The following is a 25,908-nucleotide window of genomic DNA, read 5'->3' on the forward strand; positions in this document are numbered from 1 at the left end:
GAAGACATGGATTTAACCACTGGAGTCGTATGGATTACTTTTATGCTGCCTTTACATCCTTGTTTGTGCTTCAAAGTTTTGGACTAGACATCTGGGATGGCATGAGGGTGAGTATATAATGAGAGAATTTTCATTTTGGGTGAATTATCCCTTTAATATCATGATTAAAAAAAACTTTAAAAAAAAAAAAAAAAGCTACATGTAAATACTACATACTGTATTTCACTTGAATGCTTACCATTAAGAAAAGAAGCTGTAAAGGTAAGAAAAGGCAACAATCCCCAGAATTACACAGCAAAGCATGATCATCATTTTCTTCTACAGAGAGAAAGAGGGAATAATGGAGAGAGTGGTGATATAAATATCAAGAAAGAGCAGGAAATAGTTAGAGACTGCACATGGGGAAAAGACAGAAATACAGTACATACAAGTATATGTAAATGTTAGTGGGCCAACCATTTCTATTATTTTATTATCACTTGTGATTAATTTCTCATGCAGCACATCTAAGGCAATCATGCATAACTCCTTCAAACTGACAAAAGAGGGAAAGAGGAATAAAACAAAGCAAAAGTCTGGGTTTAAGGGCTGTGTGTGTGTGTGTGTTTCTGTGTTTAAGACAAAGAGGACTCACTTACCATCGGTACCGCACATGGTCAAGAATTCAGATTCTACATGTTTGGCTGTCGTAACGTTTGTCATTGACTAAAAATGCAAACCTAACAAGAAGTTCTACTGTTAGTTGTTCCTCACAACATAATTCAGATTTACAAGTAGAGAAACGTACAGATTCCAAGACTGCTGAAATTATCTCAGTGTGACAATATTTTTAACTCACACCGTGCAGGTATCGGACAGTTTCAGACCAAACAAGTTATAAGTGCTTATGTAAGAATTGTCAACACCTGGGCCTACTGTCTTAAACTACCCTCACATTAAACAGTTTCTTTGTGTACAGGGTAAATAATGAAATGTCATCCAGAAAAGATGGCAAAAGCAAAATGCCAGAGTTAAAGATTCAGCCCTTCGTCATTTCCAAAACACCCATTCATGATTCTCAGAAAACAGTGTCATTTGTGTGATGAGTGTCTACATGACTTAGTATATGATTAACAGGATAATGAAAAGTTCAGTATCCAATCAAAATTACTATATTATTACAGTGTCCTTCAAATGATTTGCTGTTCACTCTGTTTAGTGTCTAAAGCAAATAAACTTTAAAAAAACATCTTGCAATGTGCATTTCCCCTTTCATCAACATTTTATTTAAATGATTTATATAGTATAAAAAATCTAATTCTAACATAATTTGGCTTTTATTGCAATTTAAATATATATAGTGGTGGCCAAAAATATTGGCACCCTTGGTAAATATGAGAAAAGAAGGATGTGAAAAATATACCCTTATTGTTTATCCTTTTGTTCTTTCATTCAAAATATTCACAAAAATCTATTCTTAAATAGATATCAAACAATACCAAACACAACACAAGTTTTATCACAAAACAAATATTTTTTGTCAAATATACAGGTGAAACTCGAAAAATTAGAATATCGTGCAAAAGTTCATTAATTTCAGTAATTCAACTTAAAAGGTGAAACTAATATATTATATAGACTCATTACAAGCAAAGTAAGATATTTCAAGCCTTTATTTGATATAATTTTGATGATTATGGCTTACAGCTTATGAAAACCCCAAATTCAGAATCTCAGAAAATTAGAATATTGTGAAAAGGTTCAGTATTGTAGGCTCAAAGTGTCACACTCTAATCAGCTAAACACCTGCAAAGGGTTCCTGAGCCTTTAAATGGTCTCTCAGTCTGGTTCAGTTGAATTCACAATCATGGGGAAGACTGCTGACCTGACAGTTGTGCAGAAAACCATCATTGACACCCTCCACAAGGAGGGAAAGCCTCAAAAGGTAATTGCAAAAGAAGTTGGATGTTCTCAAAGTGCTGTATCAAAGCACATTAATAGAAAGTTAAGTGGAAGGGAAAAGTGTGGAAGAAAAAGGTGCACAAGCAGCAGGGATGACCGTAGCCTGGAGAGGATTGTCAGGAAAAGGCCATTCAAATGTGTGGGGAGCTTCACAAGGAGTGGACTGAGGCTGTAGTTACTGCATCAAGAGCCACCACACACAGACGGGTCCTGGACATGGGCTTCAAATGTCAAATGTCTTACCTGGGCTAAAGAAAAAAAGAACTGGTCTGTTGCTCAGTGGTCCAAAGTCCTCTTTTCTGATGAGAGCAAATTTTGCATCTCATTTGGAAACCAAGGTCCCAGAGTCTGGAGGAAGGATGGAGAGGCACACAATCCAAGATGCTTGAAGTCCAGTGTGAAGTTTCCACAGTCTGTGTTGGTTTGGGGAGCCATGTCATCGGCTGGTGTTGGTCCACTGTGCTTTATTAAGTCCAGAGTCAACGCAGCCGTCTGCGGGACATTTTAGAGCACTTCATGCTTCCTTCAGCAGACAAGCTTTATGGAGATGCTGACTTCATTTTCCAGCAGGACTTGGCACCTGCCCACACTGCCAAAAGTACCAAAACCTGGTTCAATGACCATGGTATTACTGTGCTTGATTGGCCAGCAAACTCGCCTGACCTGAACCCCATAGAGAATCTATGGGGCATTGCTAAGAGAAAGATGAGAGACATGAGACCAAACAATGCAGAAGAGCTGAAGGCCGCTATTGAAGCATCTTGGTCTTCCATAACACCTCAGCAGTGCCACAGGCTGATAGCATCCATGCCACGCCGCATTGAGGCAGTAATTAATGCAAAAGGGGCCCAAACCAAGTACTGAGTACATATGCATGATTATACTTTTCAGAGGGCCGACATTTCTGTATTTAAAATCCTTTTTTTTTTTATTGATTTCATGTAATATTCTAATTTTCTGAGATTCTGAATTTGGGGTTTTCATAAGCTGTAAGCCATAATCATAAAAATTATATCAAATAAAGGCTTGAAATATCTTACTTTGCTTGTAATGAGTCTATATAATATATTAGTTTCACCTTTTAAGTTGAATTACTGAAATTAATGAACTTTTGCACGATATTCTAATTTTTCGAGTTTCACCTGTATGTGTAGGACAATTATTGACCCTTTTATTCAATACTGTTTGCAACCTCCCTTTGCCAAGATAACTGCTCTGAGTCTTCTCCTATAATGACTAATGAGGTTGGCGATCCTTCAAATTCAGAGGTCCATGCTGATGGACTCTCCTCTTCAGTTCACCTCGCAGGTTTTCTATTGGGTTCTGGTCAGGGAACTGGGATGGCCATGGTAGAACCTTCATTTTAGGACAGTTAACAATTTTTGTGTTGATTTTGATGTGTGTCTTGGATCATTGTCCTGCTGGAATATCCAACCACAGCCCATTTTAAGCTTTCTGGAAGAGGCAAAAGAAAATTTTTTTTTATCTGTTGGTGTTTGATACAGACCATGATGCCATGTATCCAAACAATATGTCCAGGACCTCTGGCATAAAAACAGCCCCACAACATTAAAGATCCACCAACATATTTAACCATGGGCATGAGGTACTTTTCCATATGGCTACCTCTCTTTGTGGCTAACTCATCTCTGGTGTTTATTGCCAAAAAGCTATATTTTTGTTTTGTCGGACCATAGAACCTGGTCCCATTTGAAGTTCCAGAAGTGTCTGGCTAACTGAAGATTATTGAGTTTGTTGTTGAATGAGAGCCCTAACAAATAACTTGTTGTGAAGTAGGAGATGTCTGACTGTAGTTTTGGAGACCTTCTGACCCCAAGACCCAACTAATTCCTTCAATTCTCCAGCTGTGAACCTTGGATAATTTTTGGCTACTCAAACCATCCTCCTCCCCGTGCGTGGAAACAATATAGACACGTCCTCTTTCAGGCTGATTCGTAACATTGCCAGATGATTGGCACTTCTTAATTATTGCCATGATTGTGGAAATGGGTATTTTCAATGCTTTAGCTATATTCTTATAGCCACATCACATTTTGTGAAGCTCAACATCCTTTCGCCGCACATCATAACTTTATTGTTTGGTTTTACCCATTGTGATGAATGACTAAGAGAATTTGGCCTGTGTGTTACCTTATATTTATTCCCATGTGAAACAGGAAGTCGTGGCTGAACAATTTCATGTTCCTTGTCACCTAGGTGCACTAAAATTTTTAAATATGAATGGGAATATACTTCAGATATATTTTACTCATAATAATTTCTAGGGGTGGCAATTATTGTGGCAAATGTGTTTTGGAGAAAAATATTTAATTATGAGATTTTTACAGCCTTCTTTGCTCATATTTACCAAGGGTGCCAATATTTTTGCCCACAAATGTAAAATGTGTATTTTAGTTGAAAATCCTTTATGTATTTTATGAGAAACTGCAAAATTTGTTTTCATACCTTCATGTTTTTCCCTGTTATGCTTTGACATTTTCCCTTTTTGGTTTGATCTTTATGACATCATATTTAAAGGAGTGACACATTATTTGTTTGACCACATAGTGTTAAGTTTCTCTTACAGTCTTTATCAGTATTTGATTCCAATTTGATTTACACTTAGGCTCATCAAGCTTAATAGGTTCATGTTTTGCAAGAGGTGGGTCATGAGTCGTTCCTGTATATTTTTTCAAATATGTGCAATATGTGTTTTATTGCAAGGCATGCTGATACTGAGCGATACTGCGAAAATTTTGTCAGTTAGCAAATTCAAAATATAAGCATGCTATTATGGGGTTGAAATAATGTTGTATTTTAGGGGTAGTAACGACAAATAACTGTTGGTATTCGCAAGGCTGGAACCACATATTTAGTATTAGGGGTAATGGCTAAAAATGGCCTTTGAAAAACTTTACTGTGTGACAAGGAGGGTGTGGCCGGGCGTCCATCGTTACTGCCTAGCCATGCCCTCCTCCTTGTCACATACTGTAAATTAACAACCAATCTGAATATGTGCCGGATGAGTCCCCCTATGGTGGTACCCAATGTCTACGATGATTACGACCCCAATAAAAAAGAAATGGTCATTCTAAAAACAAAACAAAAAAATATTTTAGCACAAATGGCACCATAGCTAAGAATAGCGATCCATCCATCCATCCATTCATCCATCCATCTCCCTTATATTTAAAACATACTTACAAAATATAAAATTGTATTTATTAATTTGCTTCAATCTGGTTTTCACATACAGTGCTTAATCACATTAAAAAAACCTAAATCCATCATTACTCTGAAATCAGTCTCAAGTCTTCCATTCTGGATGACCCATCAATGCTTAGTTTACTCCATTCGGTTCATTTCACAGGGTCTCAGAATCATCAGTATCTCTGAGCTCTTTTGATCAAAAACTGTTCAGTATAGCTCAACTTGTAGATGTTGCCATGTGTCTTAAGAACCTACTGTACATTACAAAAAACAAACAAAAACAATAAAACGCTAAGGCATGAAATATTTCCCTTTGCAAATCTTCAGTTGTAAAAAAATACATTTAATCCCTTATTCTGTGCTCATTCATGTGTCTGTTTATTTAAAATGTTCCCTTCAAACGCCCTTTCTGGCATGTAGTACAAGTTCCTTAAATATTCCCGTAACATCCTTAGAAAAAAACAGTAGCCGTTTCCTTAACCATCACTAAGGTTCCAATAGAGCGGTTTCCCATTGGTTTATGCTTATGAGGGGAGGAGCCACAGTGGATGGGCTGGAGCATTTGTCGTCTTCTTGATTCCAAGGAAAAAGAGGGAGGATGCCAAAGACAGAGGAAGATGAGTTTGTGTGTAGTCACAGAGGAGATGGAGTGCTGATGGAGAGGTTATTATCTTATATAACCTGTGTGATGATGATAATGATGATGATGACGAGTACAATGACACCAATCACACCCAGTATTATCGTCTTCTGCAAGAGGCAAAACAGAACAAGGGTTTAAAGAAAATCTCCCTTAGGAAAGAAAAATCCATCATCATCCACTCACCGCCATGTTGTTCCAAACCTGTATGGTTTGTTTTCTTCACATTTTCAGTGAATAAGACTTAAATTGTGGACACAAAGCTATCTAATGGCTTCGGAAGACTTAGCATGTAGCATATGAGTAGCATGAATTATAATGGAATTTTTATGGGTCCTTTTTGTCCTATTGTGGATCTTGACAGCCACAAGCCCTTGTTTACTTTCAATGGCAAAGTAGCCTGTAAATATCAAAATAATTAGCTAAATATCTTCTTTTGTGTTCCATGAAAGAAAACAAATCATACAGGTTTGGAGCGAGTGTTAATTATTTAGAATTTTAATTTGTGGGTGAATTATTCTTGTAAAGGGGTCATGACATGAGAAGTTAAATTTTCCTTGATCTGTTGACATATTAGAGGACTTTGTACTACAAAAATGTATTTCAAGTTTCAGAACTCAAAACTTCCTCTTCACTGCAAAATGAGCATTTGTTGAAACCAAGCTGCCAAAATGCCTTGTTCTCTACTTCCTACACATTGTGATGTCACACTGTGGTAGACATTTGCATCTGACCACCTCCACAACAACACACATCAAGGCCTATTTTACCTTATCACCTCCGTATCACCCCCCAGATTTGTTAAGCGGTGATATGGCAATGAGAGAGCAGGTCAGTCAAGAGCAGAGAGCCAATCACAACAGTGGGCGTTTACTATCAAGACTTAAAGGAGCAGTAGCACCAAAACTGAATGTTTCTGACAAGAGGGTCAGAATGAGGGTGGGAAATGATCATGTTTTACCAATCAATACATGACTGTTTTTTAAATAATAAAAAAGGCATGTCATGACCCCTTTAACCCAAGCCCTTTACCATTAGAACAAACAGAGAAACAGAGCCCGACAGAACTATTTAAGCCTGAAAGAAAGCAGAGAACATATAAATGAAAGCTACAACTGAACCACTAGATAAAAATAACAAAACGGAAATCCCAAATCCCAACCAAAACCAGGTTTTGCATCCGAGAAGATATACCGGAGAGCTAAACCAAAAGCCCTGCATAATAAACACTCAGTTCCCGAACCATGCACACTTTCTTCTGAAATGTACTCACCAGAGACTCCTTAAGTTTTTAGACCTACAGATAAACCCACTATCAAAGCAATAATAGCCAAAATCACCAAAACCACAGACACTATAATAATTGTTTTCTGTGAAGAAACACACATAAACACAGTTGTTAGTATCTACTATACATCATCTACATTTCACTGACAAATATATAACCTACTCAGAGAGAAAAACAAAAGACACAAGCCTAGTGCAAGAAAATATTTTTCATGTAAAATCTCCATCTTTCAAAACTATACATGACATTGCATTTCTGGAATAGATTTACTTGTTCTAGAAAAGTAGTGCTGAATATTTGAAAAGATAGAAAGAAAGAAAGAAAGAAAGAAAGAAAGAAAGAAAGAAAGAAAGAAAGAAAGAAAGAAATACAACACTATCATCAAAATTATGTTCATCAGGCGTTCATAAAAGTTATCAAGAAATGAGATTTCCAACCCAGGTCACTTCTGACTTGGATGGATTTGGCATTTGAAATTGACTGGATAAATATTATTTGATATTGTTTTTATTTTGGGAAGCTCGGGCCTAATGGTTAGAGCACATGCTTTGACACAGTGTCAGGGTGCTCATGTGGCTACAGTGGTTTGAATCCAACTCGCACCATTACCCATTCCATCATTTCCTGTACTTTTTCTACTATATGTATCATTACAAGAGGCAAAAGGCCAAATATGAATAAAACAATCTTGTGAGACAATATTATGGAGGCTGGCTGTCGAAAACTCAAAAATATCAGGGATTAGTAATAATGACTATGTTTGTTTGAGTGTAAGCATGCCACTGTGTGATGTCATCAGGTTTGGACAGTAAAGGGAGAGGCTGTAGGAATGGGTTGGGGCATAGGGGTGTGGCCTAACATTTATCATGAACTCACACGCCGGGCTTCTTGTTGATATTTAGCTGCCTTTTTAGTGTCAGCTACCGCCCGCTCCACAAAACCCACAGATTGGTCCATGTTGCTCTCAATCCTCTCAATTATACCACCCTAAAAATGGGTTTTTGGGTGAAGTATGATAGAATAGAGAGAGAAAGAGAGTGAAAGAAGAGAGAGAGAGAGAGAGGCAGGTAGGAGAGGGGAAAAAAGAAACAGCAGAAGCCAGAGACAGTGTTATTATGATATCAGATTGAATGACTTGAGAGGTCCATACCTTCCGGGCTTTGCTCTGATACCTGACTGCTTTCGTGGTTTCAGTCTTAGCTGCTTCAATGTGATCAACTGCTTTGCCCACATTCACCTCAATGTTATCAACCATGTTCCCCTGAAACAAACAAACATGCAAGTCCTAGATGAGTAAAAGCCTTTTAAACTCAAACAATGAAAATGCAGAAATATAAATCTCTACAAAATAAATTTACATGTACACCCAAGCACATCGTCTACACACACATATACACAGAATTCAGATGCTCTATAGAACAGAGCATCGCTTAAAAAGGAGTTTAAAATAGAAATACAACAATCTTACCTCTCAGTTTTTCCCCATAGCAAGCAGTTTTTGAGCAAAATAATGGTGGATTGGTCAATAATGTATAGTGTAATCATTCAGGTGGAATTATTTATCAGGTCATGTGATCATTTTAGCTCTGTTCAGAAACCTAAAGAGCTGCCACGCTGTCGTCTACTTAGGGAGCTATCCTAACTGAACTAGAACCTCATGAGACTTATTTGAATGCTCTTCGTGGGATGCAGCTACATGAGTCTCCATATGGGAAGTGCACCAGAGACTCAATGTGGGCTAACAGTTCCAAAGGTATCTGATGTTAGCATGTTGCTAAGCTAACAAACTAATACTTTAAAACAAGATAGCCCTCTTATTATATGATTACAATTATCCTTTTGCTAGACCCTGCCAACCATCTTAAATGAAAATGACTACTGAATTAAAGTCAATTTTGCTGCATAGTTTTGTTTGGAACAACCACGCTTTGGGAGCATACTTAAAACGTTGCCTAATGATGTTTAAAACATAGCATAGGTAAGCAGCTCACTAGGTTTTGAAACAGAGTTATTACATTTTATTTCTTCTAGATAAAATTTGAAATGGAGTGGGAGTAGTTGGTGACCAAATAATGCAAATTAATGGAAAAAAATGAGGCAGAGAGGGAGATGAAAAGGTCAGAGAGGGAAAACTATCTGGTACATTACAGAGCACTCACATATGAAAACCAGGGCCTGATAGGAAGCCACTCCGACAACTTGCACATGGTTTAGGAACCAAGGGCCAATAGAATGAGTTTGAACAAAGAGGAAAGGTGGCTATGGGCCAAAGATAAAAGAGAGGCAGAGAAAGAGAAGAAAAGACAGAAAGACAATGAAGGGGAAAAGTTAGAAAACACCGACAGCATGAAAGCATTGCTGGAACTTTAAAGGATGGAGTAAATATTGACAAACAGATGAGTGTGATGGAAGGTGGAGTGTACCTGGCTCTCCACCAGCATGGCGATGTCCACAAACATGTCATGCAGTTCCTTTATGCTGCTCTCCAGACGGACAATGTCTTTGTGACGCGCTTCAATCTCACTCAACGCTTGTTTAGAGATCCCTGAATCCACAATCTACAACAAAAAACTACATGTTTATGATAACTACCAATATGCAGGATGGTTCTTTCATATTCAGTATTGATTTGGGGACATCAACACACTGATGTGTATTGCTCCAATAAGGTATGACAGATATGTTCATAAGTTTCTGGTGTGGCGTCCAAGTCAGATCTCAAATCTCTTTTGCAAACAGTTTTCTACTTAGATGCATGTTAGTTTTACAAGCCTTGTTTCAGAACAATTAAATAAATCTACTCTACAGGGGTCATCATCTCACAGTCTTTTTTTGTCAAAACAATTCATGCTGAAATGTGCTGCACAAAATGCTGAGGTTGGACTAAAAAGATCAAGCGGCAGCTTTGTTTCCATAAATGGCCCTTTATGGACGAAGAAGGATGTTTTCAGTTCTGAAACCTACTGTACATTATGTTTACATGGCACATTGAGCACTTTTATTTCATTAAAAAAGGAAGTATATTTTTTTAATGATTTCCTTGTTTATATATCATATTCTGTGGATTTCCTTGTTGTATATCAGGTATTTGAATCGAAACCTGATTCAACAAAAAACACTTTTTTAGGTAGGTAAAGATAGGTTGGCAAAGGTAAAGACACTATGCAAAGTGTCATTTACTGGGGGCACTCATTATAAAGACAATTAGGTAACACCTTCCAAAATGGTTATATTCATTAATATTAGTTAACTATATTATTTAACATGAACTATCAATAAGAAGTACTTTTAAAACACTTCATAAATCTTAATTAACATTAATTTACATTAAAGGTTGTATATGTTAACATAGTTCATGTATTATAAACTAACAATGAACAATAGAATATTTAGTAATGAACATAAACCAAGATTAATTGTGTAAAAATATTGTGCATTGTTAGTTCATGATACCTAATAGATTTACTAATGTTTACAAATTGAACCTAATTCTAACATGTCACCGAAATTATGATGGTTTTGCTTTTGATTGGCCATAGATGTCATGATGTATCCTGTACTTGTCCGGTCATGAATATCTTTATTAAAACTGCTTTGGAGTTCATTCTCAAAGGAAAGTGTATCAACAGACATATGAACAGTGTAGCTATATACTGAGAAAGTATTTCTCCCTGGAAATCTACTGCCTTCTCGAAACTCAATGACGTCTCCAGTCTGAATGTCAAGTCAAATATTAAGTGAACCTTAGACTTACACTCACCGGCCACTTTATTTGGAACTCTATGGTCTTAATAAAGTGCCCGACATGGTCTTCTGCTGGTCTAACCAATGATCCGCATCAAGGTTCGATATGTTGTGCATTCTGAGATGCTTTTCAACTACAAATGTACTGAGTGGTTATCTGAGTTACTGTAGCCTTTCTGTCATCTCAAACCAGTCTGACCGTTCTCCATTGACCTCTCTCATCAACAAGGCATTGCCATCCGCAGAACTGCTGCTCACAGGATGTTTTTTGTTTTTGGCACCATTCAGAGTAAACTCAAAAGAAAGATCAGCAGTTACAGAAATACTCCAACCAGCCTGTCTGGACCAACAATCATGCCATGCCAAGTCATGCCAAATTCTGATGGTTGATGTGAACATTAACTGGAGCTCCTGACCTGTATCTGCATGACTTTATGGATTGCACTGCTGCCACATGACTGGCTGATTAAATAATCACATGAATAAGTAGGTGTACAGGTGTTCCTAATAAAGTGCTCGGTGAGTGTAAGTTTCTATGTATGGCTTAGGATACTGTGGCAACACACACACACACACACACACACACACACCACACAGACAGACACATTACCCCTGCTGTGAAAACGGCAGTGTTCCCCCCCTCCAGCATCTCCTCAAGCTCTTCATCAGTTGTGGTTTTACCAGCTAGAGAGAGAAGCAGAAAAAAACTGAGTCAAATACAGAAAAGGGGAATAGTACAGCGACTGTTTAACACACTTCAACCACAAGCCTGAGAAAGAAACGTGTTACTCTGCACACTGTGGGAGGCTGGCACATTGTGTTGCATGAATTAAGTGAATTAAGAGAAATTAATAAAGAATGTCTTTTAAATTTCAATTCAATTCATGAATTGAGATAGTAAAAATGATGCTGAATCGCACTTTGAATTTATATTTAAGGAACTAGAAATTTCAAAGAAATTAATATATAGGTTTAACCACTGCAAGAGTCGTTTCTAATAATACACACTACAGTACAGTGTATTTCAAGAAACATATATTAATAATAATAATTATCAATATATGACATTTATTTATATGTTTTCATAATTTATACATTATTTAATAAATTATTAATATGTACTTACATATAATATTTTCTTATATTTCATAAAATAATAATAAATAATGTAATACCATTTGATATTTATTTATTTTTTTTCAAATTTCAGAATTGAAATTTATAGAAAAGACTATGGTAAAAGAACATATTTCCCAGAACGCTCTATCTTACCTAAAAATCGTCAAAATTGAGCTAATCAACTTCTACATACAGTATCAGGAAGTGAATAAAGATAATTAGTCAAGAATGAATGACGTACTTCTGCTTTGTCATTTATCCACAACAAACGGTTGTGTTAGACTAATAAAATTCCTCTGTTGTGACAGTGTTGAATAAATATAATTCATCTTCCTGTCATTCCAATTTCAATTCCATTTCATCCTGTAGGGTGAGGCCAATTGAATTCAAATTCCAGCTTATGAATTTCAATGCCAGAAGTGAGTGTGCTGGTGTGTATATTTATCAGACACTCACTGATCTCTAATTGTCTCTGAATGCGACCTTTGCTCTTCTCTCTGAAGTCCACCTGAGCTTCATTGTATTTGGTCATCACATCAACAAACCTCCTTGAAAGAACAGAATGCTGGCGGGGAAAACATGAGGTCAGAGTTAATAGAGCTTATAAGTGTGTGTGCGTGTAAGTGACCAGCTTGGATGTTGACTCACCTGTGATTTGCGTATTCTCATGTCAGCTGATACTCTTTCCATTTCTACAGTCTCAAGATTTCTTTCAATGGCTACAAGTACACAATGTAAACATTGCTTTAATAAAGGTGGATATAGCAGATACGTAAATCACACCATTTTGGGACAGCAGTATTTGAACAGCAATAAACACTTCTTTGTGTCCTATTTTACTGACATACATTCAGAAAACCACAAAAGCAGCTAAGTATGAGAAAGGAAACTTACTCTTCAGTTTGTTACGAGCACTGTTGGCCATTTTCTTGATTTCATTAGTTAGTGCCTCCAAATCATCCTGTGTTTCTGTTAATGGAGAAGAAAACAGAAGCTGAGAAAATGTATAACAGTGAATAAAGGAAGAAGAGATTGTGTACACTGTTTTGTATGTTAAAGTCAACATGAAATGGCATTCACAACCCATTTCAATATAACTCTTTTTTCAACTGTACATCTTTGCCATTGCAGACTCTAGGCACGATCATGATTTCAAGCTTGATTACACTTCCTAGTACTATTACAAGTCCTAGATTGCTTTAGGAATCAAGCTTAAAATCATGACCTCCAAAGAAACTGCTTATGTCAAGATTTATAGGGAATTCTTTTTTTACATTTTGGACCGTTCTCAATCAAAATCAATTGGATCGCTTCAGAAGACATGGATTAAACCACTTGAGTCTTATGGATTACCTTTCTGCTGCCTAAAATGAACATTCTGGTTTCAATACATGTTAAGCTCAATCTGCAGCACTTGTGGCATATTTTTGATTGTGGCAATACTCTCAGCATGTCAACTCAGCATGTCCGTTACTCAGCCCATACTCTGGTATTAGAGTTAGACCAGTCAGTGAAAATTAATTAAAATGGGTTACACTATGTGCAATATGCCCACAATTAGTGTAAAGTTGCATGTGTGTGTGTGTGTATGTGTGTGTGTCTTACTCTGGTCTGATGTTGGGGCAGACAGAATAACTGAGTAAAGTTTCTTTACTTCAGCCACATTCTCATCAATCTTATCAAGGCTGTTCCTAATGTCTTCAATCTGAAACAAAGAAACAAAGTCACTGAACATGCACAAACACCAAAATGACACATTCATTCAGATGTATTGACACAAACACATTGTAATATATTATAGGGCGTGCCTGGGTGAAGAACTCGTCCATGAAAGCAGGGTTGTCCACAGCAATTTCGACATCTTCATCATCGTGATCGAGTGTCTGCAAGACACAATGAAAAATGTGCTGTATATCAGAAATTGATTTGTAGACCAGATGTAAGTAGAGGAACCCTGAAGAGCAACAAACAGGGGCTGTGACGTTATTAATGTGATGTAGTATATTGACTACTTCATTTTGAATGAAAAATTTTATAATAAGGTTGTAAAGACATTTAAAACCTTGTGATTACGCAATGTCATGGTAAATCTCTAAAACAGTTTGAATTAAACGGTAAGTTCCGGTTTTTGTTTTTGTAACTGATACATTGACTGGTTACAGAGCTGCGAATTACTGTCTTCCTCTTCCAGCTACAGAACTGGCTGGCCTCTGCTGACAAGGCAGAATGTAAGCTGCCCTGAAAAGGTTGTAAATACTGGTGTATTTACAGACTGTCAAATTAGGTTTGTCTTATAAAGCATGTATGGTCCTATTAAGTGGATCTATCCGAGGTGTTTAATTGGAAATGTTACAAATGCCAACCTGGCTTGCACAGCATGAATAGTGGCAAGCACACATAGAGGTTTGCCCTGTGATGTTTTATAAGGTGCATGTGATGACCAGTGGCCTGTTTCCACTTTCAGTAATAGTTTTACGGTTAAATGATGGATAATTGACGCACTAGCACTCAAACACATAAACACTCTATCATAAAGCATAGCTTTGCGCGTGACAGCTTTATAACTCAAATTTGAGATGGGAGATACAACGGTTGAAGTCAAGGATTTCACTAGAGTCATCAGACTTGCGGTTATGTCACACTCACTCTCACACACACACACTGCACTGCACTGGAGTGCCAGATACACACAAACACAAAACCACTAACATACAGGTCCTTCTCAAAAAATTAGCATATTGTGATAAAGTTAATTATTTTCCATAATGTAATGATAAAAATTAAACTTTCATATATTTTAGATTCATTGCACACCAACTGAAATATTTCAGGTCTTTTATTGTTTTAATACTGATGATTTTGGCATACAGCTCATGAAAACCCAAAATTCCTATCTCAAAAAATTAGCATACTTCATCCGACCAATAAAAGAAGTGTTTTTAATACAAAAAAAGTCAACCTTCAAATAATTATGTTCAGTTATGCACTCAATACTTGGTCGGGAATCCTTTTGCAGAAATGACTGCTTCAATGCGGCGTGGGATGGAGGCAATCAGCCTGTGGCACTGCTGAGGTGTTATGGAGGCCCAGGATGCTTCGATAGCGGCCTTAAGCGCATCCAGAATGTTGGGTCTTGCGTCTCTCAACTTTCTCTTCACAATATCCCACAGATTCTCTATGGGGTTCAGGTCAGGAGAGTTGGCAGGCCAATTGAGCACAGTAATACCATGGTCAGTAAACCATTTACCAGTGGTTTTGGCATTGTGAGCAGGTGCCAGGTCAAGCTGAAAAATGAAATCTTCATCTCCATAAAGCTTTTCAGCAGATGGAAGCATGAAGTGCTCCAAAATCTCCTGATAGCTAGCTGCATTGACCCTGCCCTTGATAAAACACAGTGGACCAACACCAGCAGCTGACATGGCACCCCAGACCATCACTGACTGTGGGTACTTGACACTGGACTTCAGGCATTTTGGCATTTCCTTCTCCCCAGTCTTCCTCCAGACTCTGGCACCTTGATTTCCCAATGACATGCAAAATTTGCTTTCATCCGAAAAAATTACTTTGGACCACTGAGCAACAGTCCAGTGCTGCTTCTCTGTAGCCCAGGTCAGGCGCTTCTGCCGCTGTTTCTGGTGCCTGTGCACAGTGGCTCTGGATGTTTCTACTCCAGACTCAGTCCACTGCTTCCGCAGGTCCCCTAAGGTCTGGAATCGGTCCTTCTCCACAATCTTCCTCAGGGTCCGGTCACCTCTTCTCGTTGTGCAGCGTTTTTTGACACACTTTTTCCTTCCCATAGACTTCCCACTGAGGTGCCTTGATACAGCACTCTGGGAACAGCCTATTTGTTCAGAAATTTCTTTCTGTGTCTTACCCTCTTGCTTGAGGGTGTCAATGATGGCCTTCTGGACAGCAGTCAGGTCGGCAGTCTTACCCATGAGTGCGGTTTTGAGTAATGAAACAGGCTGGGAGTTTTTAAAAGCCTCAGGAATCTTTTGCAGGTGTTTAGAGTTAATTAGTTGATTCAGATGATTAGGTTAATAGCTCGTTTAGAGACCCTTTTCATGATATGCTAATTTTTTGAGATAGGAATTTTGGGTTTTCATGAGCTGTATGCCAAAATCATCAGTATTAAAACAATAAAAGAAATATACTGAAGAAATATAAAGAAATATTCATTGCACACCAATACTGAAATATTTCAGTTGGTGTGCAATGAATCTAAAATATATGAAAGTTTAATTTGTATCAATACATTATGGAAAATAATGAACTTTATCACAATATGCTAATTTTTTGAGAAGGACCTGTACATAAACACACTTTTATCACTGTGAAACTCTATATAAAGGCTGAGGGCAAAGCATTTTCTGTCATTCAGCATTTCTAAGGAATCAAACTACACATTAAACCCTGTGAATATTTTTTTACCATGGTAACCATAGTTTCTGCCACAATGCCATATTTACTACAGTTAAATGTGTCATGTTTAATGTATTTGTTTTGATGACAGTTTTACTGTAGTAACAACAAGAACTTTTTTAAATTTCTGAAGAAAATGTAAGTGGTGCTTGGCCATGCATAAGTTAACTTCGCAATGCTAGGGTGTTGTTGGTGGTTGCAAGGGCATTTCTATGCAGTGCTACTGTTCTGAGTGGTTGTATGCATACTGTAGATATACACACATAGAAGCCTAATTTGGCTGGTTTGGATACATCAACCGTGGTGCCATCTTGGAACAGTCAACAAGGAGAGCTGTTTAAATGCAAATGAATGGAGAAGGCTGCTGCATAAACTGCTTTTGTGAGGGAAAAAGTTCATCATGTAATGAATTGACTGACTTGATGCTAATATTCAGTATGTTTGCCATGATATGTTTATTTTTAGAGGACTTTATTTGCAGTTTGCTAGTAATGATGGTATTTTGGTGGAATGTATTGCCATTGGCTATCATGGTAAATGTTTGAAAGGGACAGTCAGCTAAGGAAGATAACATGAATTGAGGCAGCATAGAGTAATCAAGCAAATTTTCTTTGAATGACAAAGGTTGAACTGTTCCTGGCAAAATGTAATATTACCCATCCAGCTAACAAAGAGTTCTGCTCTCTTTTCAAGTTTATTTGAAGACTTAACAATGTGTTGCCAACTCAACAGGTTTTTTGTGAATGTCAAAGGCACTCACACACATATGCAGTGCACTGTAAAAGCTGTGAGCTGAGGTTAGGAGATAAGCCTACAAGAGACTTCCAGCTAAGTTAGGAAACATGAGTTCGAGAGAGAGAGAGAGAGAGAGAGAGAGAGTGTGAGTGTGTTTGTGTGTGTGTGTGTTTCTCTCACACTGAGCATAAATCTAGTGAATCCATGTTAATGGATAGACCATTCGTGAGCTCAGAGGTTGTAAATCAATGGTTTCTACTTCTTTTGAAGCCATACGTCTAAATTATTTCAACCTTATTATATAAAAAGCGTGTTTAATAGCAGAATATTATGCACAGTGAATGACAGAATCTAGTCAGTCTCCCTACCCTCTCAAAGTACTTATATGTTTGTATATAACTGAATATTTGGCAATACAATTTTGATATATTATTCCATACTTCCATATCATAACTTCAAATAAATAGTTTCATATTTTTCCATAACTGTGAATTACAATGCTTCATGGTAAAGCATTGAGTATGCAGTGTTGTACCTTTAAAAAGGATTTTAAAAAAAGAAAATAATAGAATACACACAATATAAACATTCATATCAAAACAGTATTAATAATAAAAAAAGATACAAAAGTAAAATTAATAATTTCAATCATTTTCTGAAGTAGCATGCTTTAAGGTTGGTTTTAAAAATACTAATAGTCGGTGCTGCCTCTCTAAAATCAAAAGGTAGCAAGTTCTGCAATTTTGGAGCATAAGAACAAACAAATCCTGTCCCACATAGATCGAAAACAAGTCTGTGGGACAGCTGAGAGACAGGATTTGGAGAAGCAGAGATCTTGTTTTGTGGAACAAAGAATAAAAAGGCTCAGACAGATAATGAACTGGAAAATGAATGGGGAAAATACTTAAGGAACCAAGAACCAAGACTGTAAAATCATTGTTCAATATCATGTGCTTCATCTCGTGTACATTTCAATTAAAAGTGCACAGGTCATGGAGAGCAAAGTGCGTGTTGTCTTAAACCAATGACAACATTGCATGTACATTCATCAAAATTCATTAGACAATAAACACTCATTAAATACCTTAAGACGTCACATGCATGCCTCTACTCTTATTACATGATACACAACAAGGATAACAATCAACCAACTGCTATTTGTTTGTTTACTTACAAAAAACCTGCTTTCAGATGCATACTTGTGTTCCTAAAATATGTAAGTTGTTAGAACGTCAGAATAGTAAGTAAGCCAAAAGTACATTTTTGGTTGTTTTTCAGCATTATATAATTGAAAAATAATATTTTTTACAATGTTGAAAGTTACAGCTCTTAGATATCTACACTGTTTTTCAATGTATAGCTAAATTGAAATGTCTTTTGATTGAATAAGTAAGAGCCATAATGGATGACAAATGTGTTTTAAATGGTGAAAAAAGGTCCTGAAAATCAATTACAATTAATTTTGACACTAGTGATGGTAGTACATTGTTAAAGGGATAGTTCACCCACAACTGAAAATTCTCTCATCATTTACACACCCTCATGCCATCCCATATGTGTATGACTTTCTTTCTTCAGCAGAACACAAACAAAGATTTTTAGAAGAATATCTCAGCTCTGTAGGTCCTCACAATATAGGTGAATGGTGATCAGACCTTTGTAGCTCCAAAAATCACATTAAATAAACAGATGTAATCCATATGACTCTTTAAATCCATGTCTTCTGAAGTGATATAATAGGTGTGGGTAAGAAACAGATACAAATGTAAGTCCCTTTTTTACTCTAAATCTCCATTTTCACTTTTACATCTGCAAGTCACATGTGGTGCCTGTTTAATTTCACTTTCCCACATGAAAGTTAAAGTTAAAGTGAGATTTAGGGTAAAAAAGGGACTTAAATATTATTTTGTTTTTCACACACACACCTATTACATAGATATAGTTATGGATTTAAGCACTATGGTCTTATGGATTACTTTTATGTTTCCGTTGTGTGATTTTTGGAGCAACAAAGGTCTAATCACCATTAACTTACATTCTATGGACCTACAGAGCTGAGATACTTTTGTAAAGTCTCTTTGTGTTCTGCTGAAGAAGAAAGTCACACACATCTGGGATGGCATAAAGGTGAGTAAATGATGAGAGAACTACTAAGAAAACTTTGATGTTGTTACCATAATCATAGTAACTGGAATGGTTATCATGGTTCATATTTGTAACAGGAGTTCCCAGAAAGAGTAAAAAAAAAATGTTTTTCAATTGTCACACTCACACAGAGTTCCTTCTCAGCTGTTCCATGTCCCACAGTTCCTTTAGCGCTCCAAGAAGAGCACTGTGTGTGTGTGTGTGTTTGTGCTTACACTATAATATTCTATATACACAGAAAAAGTGTAGAACAGCAGCCACACCAAGTTAAACAACACAGAGGATACAGAGAGAGAGATATAAATAACTCATTTATTTGAGGGACTCAAACAGAAATGTATTTCTCTTAAAAGGATTTCATACACTGAATTGGGTCACATGCAGATATGTTCCAAGCAACTATTATTAGTGTTTGTAGAGGCAGGCATCACTTTTCCTATTGCTTACACTAAGGGTTTTGGATTTGAACAAAGTCCTCACCCTAAGTATTTAACTTCATTGTATAACTCATCCATTTGTGCTGCGGACATAAAAATTAGATTTTTCAACTAGCACACAAATAAATAGCTGAAAAAGTTCCATAGGCTTACATTAAAGGCAGGACTGAACCATATAGGGACCAGAACATCATAAACTGGGGTTTCCATCTACATATCTTTTTGTGCAATTGGGAATATCGCATAAAAACTGCTGAATGGAAACACCAAGATGCAAATACAATTTCCAAAATGCGCATAAAAAAATATGAGGATTACAAGAAGTACATAAAAATAATGTGACTAAATAATTTATTTAGAACTGGACAAGCCGGGGGACCAATAATTGCATCTGAAATGTTGCTCTGGTCATCCTGAAATAATGGGTATCCTGAAAAGCCAAAGCCAGCAAAGAGTTCACAACTCGAATGGAAACATAGCTGCAGAGTCTTGGGGTGGGCTCTTTTGACTTGGACCAGCAAGCAACCCCCAAGCAACCACCCCAGAACATCATAGCAACCACCTAGCAATACCCTAACGATCACCCAGAACACCCCAACATTGTGGTGACCCAGGAAGCTTTGTACAGGAAAGCATTTTTCACAATTTCTTCAGAAAATTAAAAAAATCTAGTCTTATTTCTGTTACTCTAAATTAACGAAGATTAAAGGGGCACGCAGAGGACACAGAAACCGAGCTAGCAACAGCGATTTTTTTGTATGCAAAACAGCACGGAAACACGACTCTGACAAATGTAAATAAGGTTCAGTCATGAACACACACGCTCCCAAGTTCCTCTTACCAACCCATAGTTGCCTGCCAGGGTGCCTCAGGTGACAGTGTCAACAAAGGAAATATTTGACTGGGACAGTCATCACCACAGCAACAAATACTCACCACTGACCCTGCCCATATGAGCTGACACCCTTGAAAACATACCTGAATAAACTGTCGGAGACTTAAAATGGCACACCCGTTATCTCATCCGTCACCCACTAACCTTAAAGTACTGTGGCAGTCCCATGATACAGTGGGGTTATCTGATGATAATTTTATAGTCTTTTGATATATACTCATGAACCATTGTATTTACTTGGTACTACAAGGTACTTCAAAGAATACCATGGTAGTGCCATTGTACATGTCCAAAACACATGGTAGTGGTACTTTTTTGGTACTCTTAAGTTACAAAATTAATGGCATACTCAAGTCTACTTTGATCTGTTTTCTTAATAAGCTTTTGTATTTGAAGAATACCATGTTACTTCCATGGAACATGTCCAAAAATCATGGTCATACCCTGGTGCTTTTTGTTCGTGTAGCTAGAGAATGAATGGCAAAGTCCACTTTGATCTGTTATGAAGTTACTATTAACATTAAAGTACCATGGTGTGTTTTACAGTGTAGTTACAGCATGACTAGCAAAATCTACCAGTACTTTAAAGGAATATTTCAGGTTCAATACAAGTTAAGCTTAATCGAGCGCATTTGATGCATAATGTTGATTTTCATAAAAAAAAGTACATTTCAATTAGTCTCTCCTTTTCTTCAAAAAAGCAAAAGTCTTGTATACAGTGAGACACTTACAATGGAAGTAAATGGGGCAAGTCTTTGGAGGATTTAAAGGCAGAAATGTGAGGCTCATAATTTTATAAAAGCACTATTTTGAGCTGTAAAATTGTTTAAATCACTGTTTACCAGGATTACAGGGTTTACGGTGTTATGACATCACTGCAACAAACTTGTAAAATTGGATATAAATTCACACAGAAATGCTTAGCAAGTGATTTTATCACACTAAAATCATGTTAACACAGATATTGTTTACGTCTTGTGGCTATTCTTTTGAAACAGTATGTAGGCCATTTATGGATTGGCCCCATTCACATCCACTGTAAGTGCCTCAATGTAACCTAGATTTGTGTTTTGTTTAGTTTTTTAATTGAAATGACTTTTTTGTGGTAATCAACATTATGCCACAAATGCTATCGATTGAGCTTAACTTTTATTGAACCCCGAATATTTCTGTAATCTATCTTATCAATATTAATTTGTATTCCAAGGTACTTCAGAGAATACTCTGGTAATACCATTGTACATTTCCAAGAAAAAAAGCATAGTGGTACCATGGTAGTTTTTTGATAGTGTATCAATAGGAAAATCTAGCAAATTTGGTCTCCTTCAGTCTACATTTGAGTCGTCAGCATACACAGTATGTTGTCACATGATGTGAGATATAGATCAACATCCTCCTCATCCTCTCACCCCCATCCCCCAACTGTCTAGGGGCTTGTGGCCCTAGTCAGGTGACCACATCAGCTGTGCACTCCCCTCTTCACTCCTCAAGAGGTGATACCATATCTAATATAACACTGTTGGATATTCATTATCAGACTCTTGCTATTTTAACTTTACCAGTAGACTATTATTATTCACATTGGGTATAACTCTAATAGTTGTGAGCAGAAGTGTTAGGTGTAAAAGTTACAAGTGTGTTTTTGTTAGATAAACTCTATTACGTGCTGTCATTCCCATACACCTCGACTTCACTCTGGGTTGAATACACGCTCATTCAAGATCGAACGCGTCTTGCGTTAAAAAAAAAGAAATAAAATAGAGCTTGACTCAGCGCGACGAACAGAACGGAACGCAGGAGGCGTCTAAAACGACGAGGAACAATCGAAAAACACATTCTGTGTGAACGGCCCCTTAAGCGTTTACAAAACAAGAAATATAACCCCACACTTACCGCCTTTAGTTGTTCCAATCGGTCCTTCATCTTAAAATATGTTTGATGACACTATCTAACAATAAAATAAATTATAATATGAAGAAAAAAAAACTCGTTGAATTATGGATTGTTCTGTAAAAGTATCAAGCCCGGCTGGGCAGCGGATCCCACAGTCGTGGGGTCTGAATGTGCTCTCACAAACTTTAAGATCCACGATTTCCTGCTCGAACGAGACCTGTTATTCCCCGAATGGTCCATGCAATATGGCTGCCAGTAGTTTTTTTTCTCTCCCCTAAATCTATCCGCTCAGAGGATTAAAACTACAGTTGTGTTTATTCTGTTTAATCTGTCTTCCTCTCTCTCTTCTCGTTATAATCGGTCTGAAAAGTGCTGTTCCCACACGCGTGCGTACTCTCTCTCTCTCTCTCTCTCTCTCTCTGAGCTACCCACCGTCACGCCCTAGGTGTGTGACTGGCACATAATTTATTCGTTTGAACTTAATAATAACTTTTTTTTAAAGTTACCTGTTGAACTTGCATTGTAACAATCACCTAAGTAATCTGGGTTGGGGAGTAACGGGATAAATGTAACGGCATTACGTATTTAAAATACTAAATATAAGTAACTGTGTTCCACTAGTTACAATTTAAATCATTGGTAATTAGAATACAGTCAAAAAGTATTTTGATTACTGAAGAGATTACTTTGCATTTTATTGTCATTTGTTTCATTTAATATTTAGGAAAAATACATATAAATAATGTGATCCAAAGTGCATTTGATCAGCGGTGAAACACTTTCTTATGATGATTCATACGAGCAGACAGAGAAGTAAGTTTGAAGTAAGTTTAGAGCAGAAGAAATAGAAATAAACCTTGTGTAAATTGTCAGCTTTATGCTAAGTTAAAATGCTATTTCTAGCCATTTTACATGCACATGTTACCAGGCACGATCATATTTTTTTATCAAGAAAATTCACGATGAAAAAATCTACCAGTGCTGAAGAAGTAATCCAAAGTATTTAGAATACGACTTTGAGTAATCTAACAGAATACATTATAAATGACATTTTACAGCATGTATTCTGTAATCTGTAGTGGAATATTTTTTAAAAGTAACCCTCCCAACCCTGTAAATAATATATATATATATATATATATATATATATATATATATATATATATATATCAGTACTGTGCAAAAGTTTTAGGCACTTGTGAAAAATGTTGCATAGTGAGGATGTCTTCAAAAATAATGACATAAATAGTTTACATTTCTCACTTAATGTCATATAAAGTGCCAGTAAACATAAAAAAAAAATCAATATTTGGTTTGACCACCTTTGCCTTTAAAATAGCACCAATTCTCCTAGGTCAAGGTCAAGGTCAATTTATTTATATAGCACATTTAAGAACACTAATGTATACCAAAGTGCTGTATGCAAATGAAACAATACCAGGGCACAGAGGAATAAAAGACTAATTTGAAAAATAACGCAAAACAAGAAATTACCCATATAGTCTACAATAAACATTCATGTAAAAGCCAAGGAATACAGATACGTCTTCAGGCGTGATATAAAAACAGGAATGGAGGGGTCAGACCTAACGTCCAGAGGTTTTGCAAAAGGATGAACATTTGAAGACAGTGTGTCTAGGCTCCTAGTAATATCAGAGACAGCACCAGGAAAACCAAACACAACAACCTCAGTTTTGCTCTCATTTAATTGGAGAAAGTTTTTTGAACTCCAGCATTTAATGTCCTCAAAGCATTTTATAAGCACAGAGCAAGAGTAATCAGAACTAAGAGGAATATATAGCTGAGTATCATCGGCATAGCAATGATATGAAATATTATATTTCTTCATGATAGAACCCAAAGGGAGCATATACAGAGAAAATAGAATGGGTCCCAAGAGGGACCCCTGGGGTACCCCACAAGTTAACAATGCAGAAGAAGAGGACGAATTTTCAATCGTATCCCTCACAGTCCTGAGAGGTATGATGTAAACCAATCTAAAGCAGTGTCCAACCTCATCCCTTAAACGTTTAAGAAGGATAGCGTGGTCAACCGAATCGAATGCTGCACTGAGATCAAGTAACATTAGAACTGCAGATTTACCGGAATCCAGAGTGAGCAACAAATCGTTTGACACCTTGAGAAGTGTAGACTCAGTGCTATGTTGCGATCTAAAACCTGATTGAAATGTATCTAAAATATTGTTACCTGAGACAAATAGGGAAAGCTGATTAATGACAATTTTCTCCAAGATTTTTGATAAAAAAAGGCAGTTTAGATATGGGTCTGAAATTTTTAAGATCAGTCATATTTAAATTAGGCTTCTTGAGAAATGGCCTGATCACTGCCTGCTTAAGGCATAACGGAACACAGCCACTGTTCAATGAGCTATTGAAAATGGCCAATACACTATAGTCAATAGTATCCAGCACTTCTCTAAAGAGCCGGGTGGGAATAACATCAACCGAAGAGGTGGTCGCCTTAATCTGTTGCACTATATCCATAAGATCTGTGAGGGATATTGGTTCGAACTGATCAAACAGAGCAGAGCAGGTGACTTGTTCAGAGAGATCAAAACTACCAATGGTCATACTAGGTACACCTGGATACAGTTTTTCTTGGTGTTGGCAGATAGGATGTTCCAAGCTTACTGGAGAATTTGTCACAGTTCTTCTATCTATTTAGGCTGTTTAAATTGCTTCTGTTTCTTCATGTAATTTCAGACTGACACATTGTTCAGTGGGGGCAATCCCATCTCAGAGCACTCTATTCTAATATTTTTTATTTGCAAAAGTGATGTTTGGGAGTCTAACATTTATATTTCCTATTGACACACTAAAGCTAAAGATATAAATAACCATCTTAAGACAAATGCTTTTGTGAAACATATTATGTGACTAAGACTTTTGCACAGTACTGTATGTATATACATATTATGAGAGCATTTTCATTTTTGGGTGAAATAACCCTTCCAGAATTAAAGATAAAATAAACCTACCAATAAAAGTTGGTTGTTTTGTTTTTAACATTATTGTCTGAATAATAGGCTATTATCAATATTAATATTAGTACACACAGCTTAGAGGAAACATTGCTAGTAACTATTTATTAGATATTTTTGTACTTACTATTGTTACTGTCAACAAATAGCTAATTTGCCAATAATCCTATGGTGCTCTGTGGTTCAGATATCACCTGCTTCTGATTGCTGTTGTTAATGATTTCTTTTCCAGTTGTAATAGTACCTGTGCAATATATGTTAGTGATTGTATTCTTTAGACACTACCAATCAAATGAAGTCTTTTGGATAAAAACCTGTGCTTTTGTAACTCACACAGATCAATGAATATAGCCCACTTCACCACACATGAAGCACGAGAGCTGATATTCATTAACCCTCACTCCTCTATGAACACTAAGCAGATAAGGAAGCAGCGTA

General features: G+C 36.8%; 1 protein-coding gene across 10 annotated transcripts; it reads right to left on the reverse strand.

Annotated features, from left to right (window-relative positions):
• Nucleotides 1–238: 238 nt before the first annotated feature.
• Nucleotides 239–22,856, reverse strand: LOC127663533 (syntaxin-3-like). 10 transcript variants are annotated; one of them, XM_052088885.1, is made up of 11 exons: nucleotides 22,470–22,856; nucleotides 13,751–13,825; nucleotides 13,548–13,647; nucleotides 12,837–12,911; nucleotides 12,591–12,661; nucleotides 12,399–12,507; nucleotides 11,434–11,507; nucleotides 9,503–9,637; nucleotides 8,230–8,340; nucleotides 7,065–7,161; nucleotides 5,753–5,901 (listed from the first exon to the last, which is right to left on the reverse strand). In XM_052088885.1, exons 1-10 carry the CDS (start codon nucleotides 22,497–22,499, stop codon nucleotides 7,075–7,077), a joined length of 867 nt encoding a protein of 288 aa, XP_051944845.1. In that variant the 5' UTR covers nucleotides 22,500–22,856; the 3' UTR covers nucleotides 5,753–5,901; nucleotides 7,065–7,074. The 10 variants fall into 10 exon arrangements, 6 of the variants coding, with proteins under 6 accessions (XP_051944849.1, XP_051944846.1, XP_051944845.1 ...); XR_007967267.1 differs by lacking the exon at nucleotides 7,065–7,161 and adding an exon at nucleotides 9,239–9,338 and having other exon boundaries at nucleotides 5,864–5,901; XR_007967266.1 differs by lacking the exon at nucleotides 5,753–5,901 and adding an exon at nucleotides 9,239–9,338.
• Between the last annotated feature and the right edge of the window lie 3,052 nt (nucleotides 22,857–25,908).

The sequence above is a fragment of the Xyrauchen texanus genome, chromosome 23, assembly GCF_025860055.1.
Source record: "Xyrauchen texanus isolate HMW12.3.18 chromosome 23, RBS_HiC_50CHRs, whole genome shotgun sequence".
Lineage (NCBI taxonomy): Eukaryota > Metazoa > Chordata > Actinopteri > Cypriniformes > Catostomidae > Xyrauchen > Xyrauchen texanus.

What these genes read in the sequence shown, in the direction of transcription:
- LOC127663533 (XM_052155153.1), bottom strand. Translation starts at nt 22,499, where the DNA reads ATGAAGGACCGATTGGAACAACTAAAGGCG. An exon ending in TGCCCCAACATCAGACCAGA is followed by an intron (nt 12,912 to 13,547) that starts GTAAGACACACA and finishes CTCCATTAACAG; the next exon opens with AAACACAGGATGATTTGGAG. An exon ending in CTGCCGTTTTCACAGCAGGG is followed by an intron (nt 9,638 to 11,433) that starts GTAATGTGTCTG and finishes TTTTTGTTGTAG; the next exon opens with ATTGTGGATTCAGGGATCTC.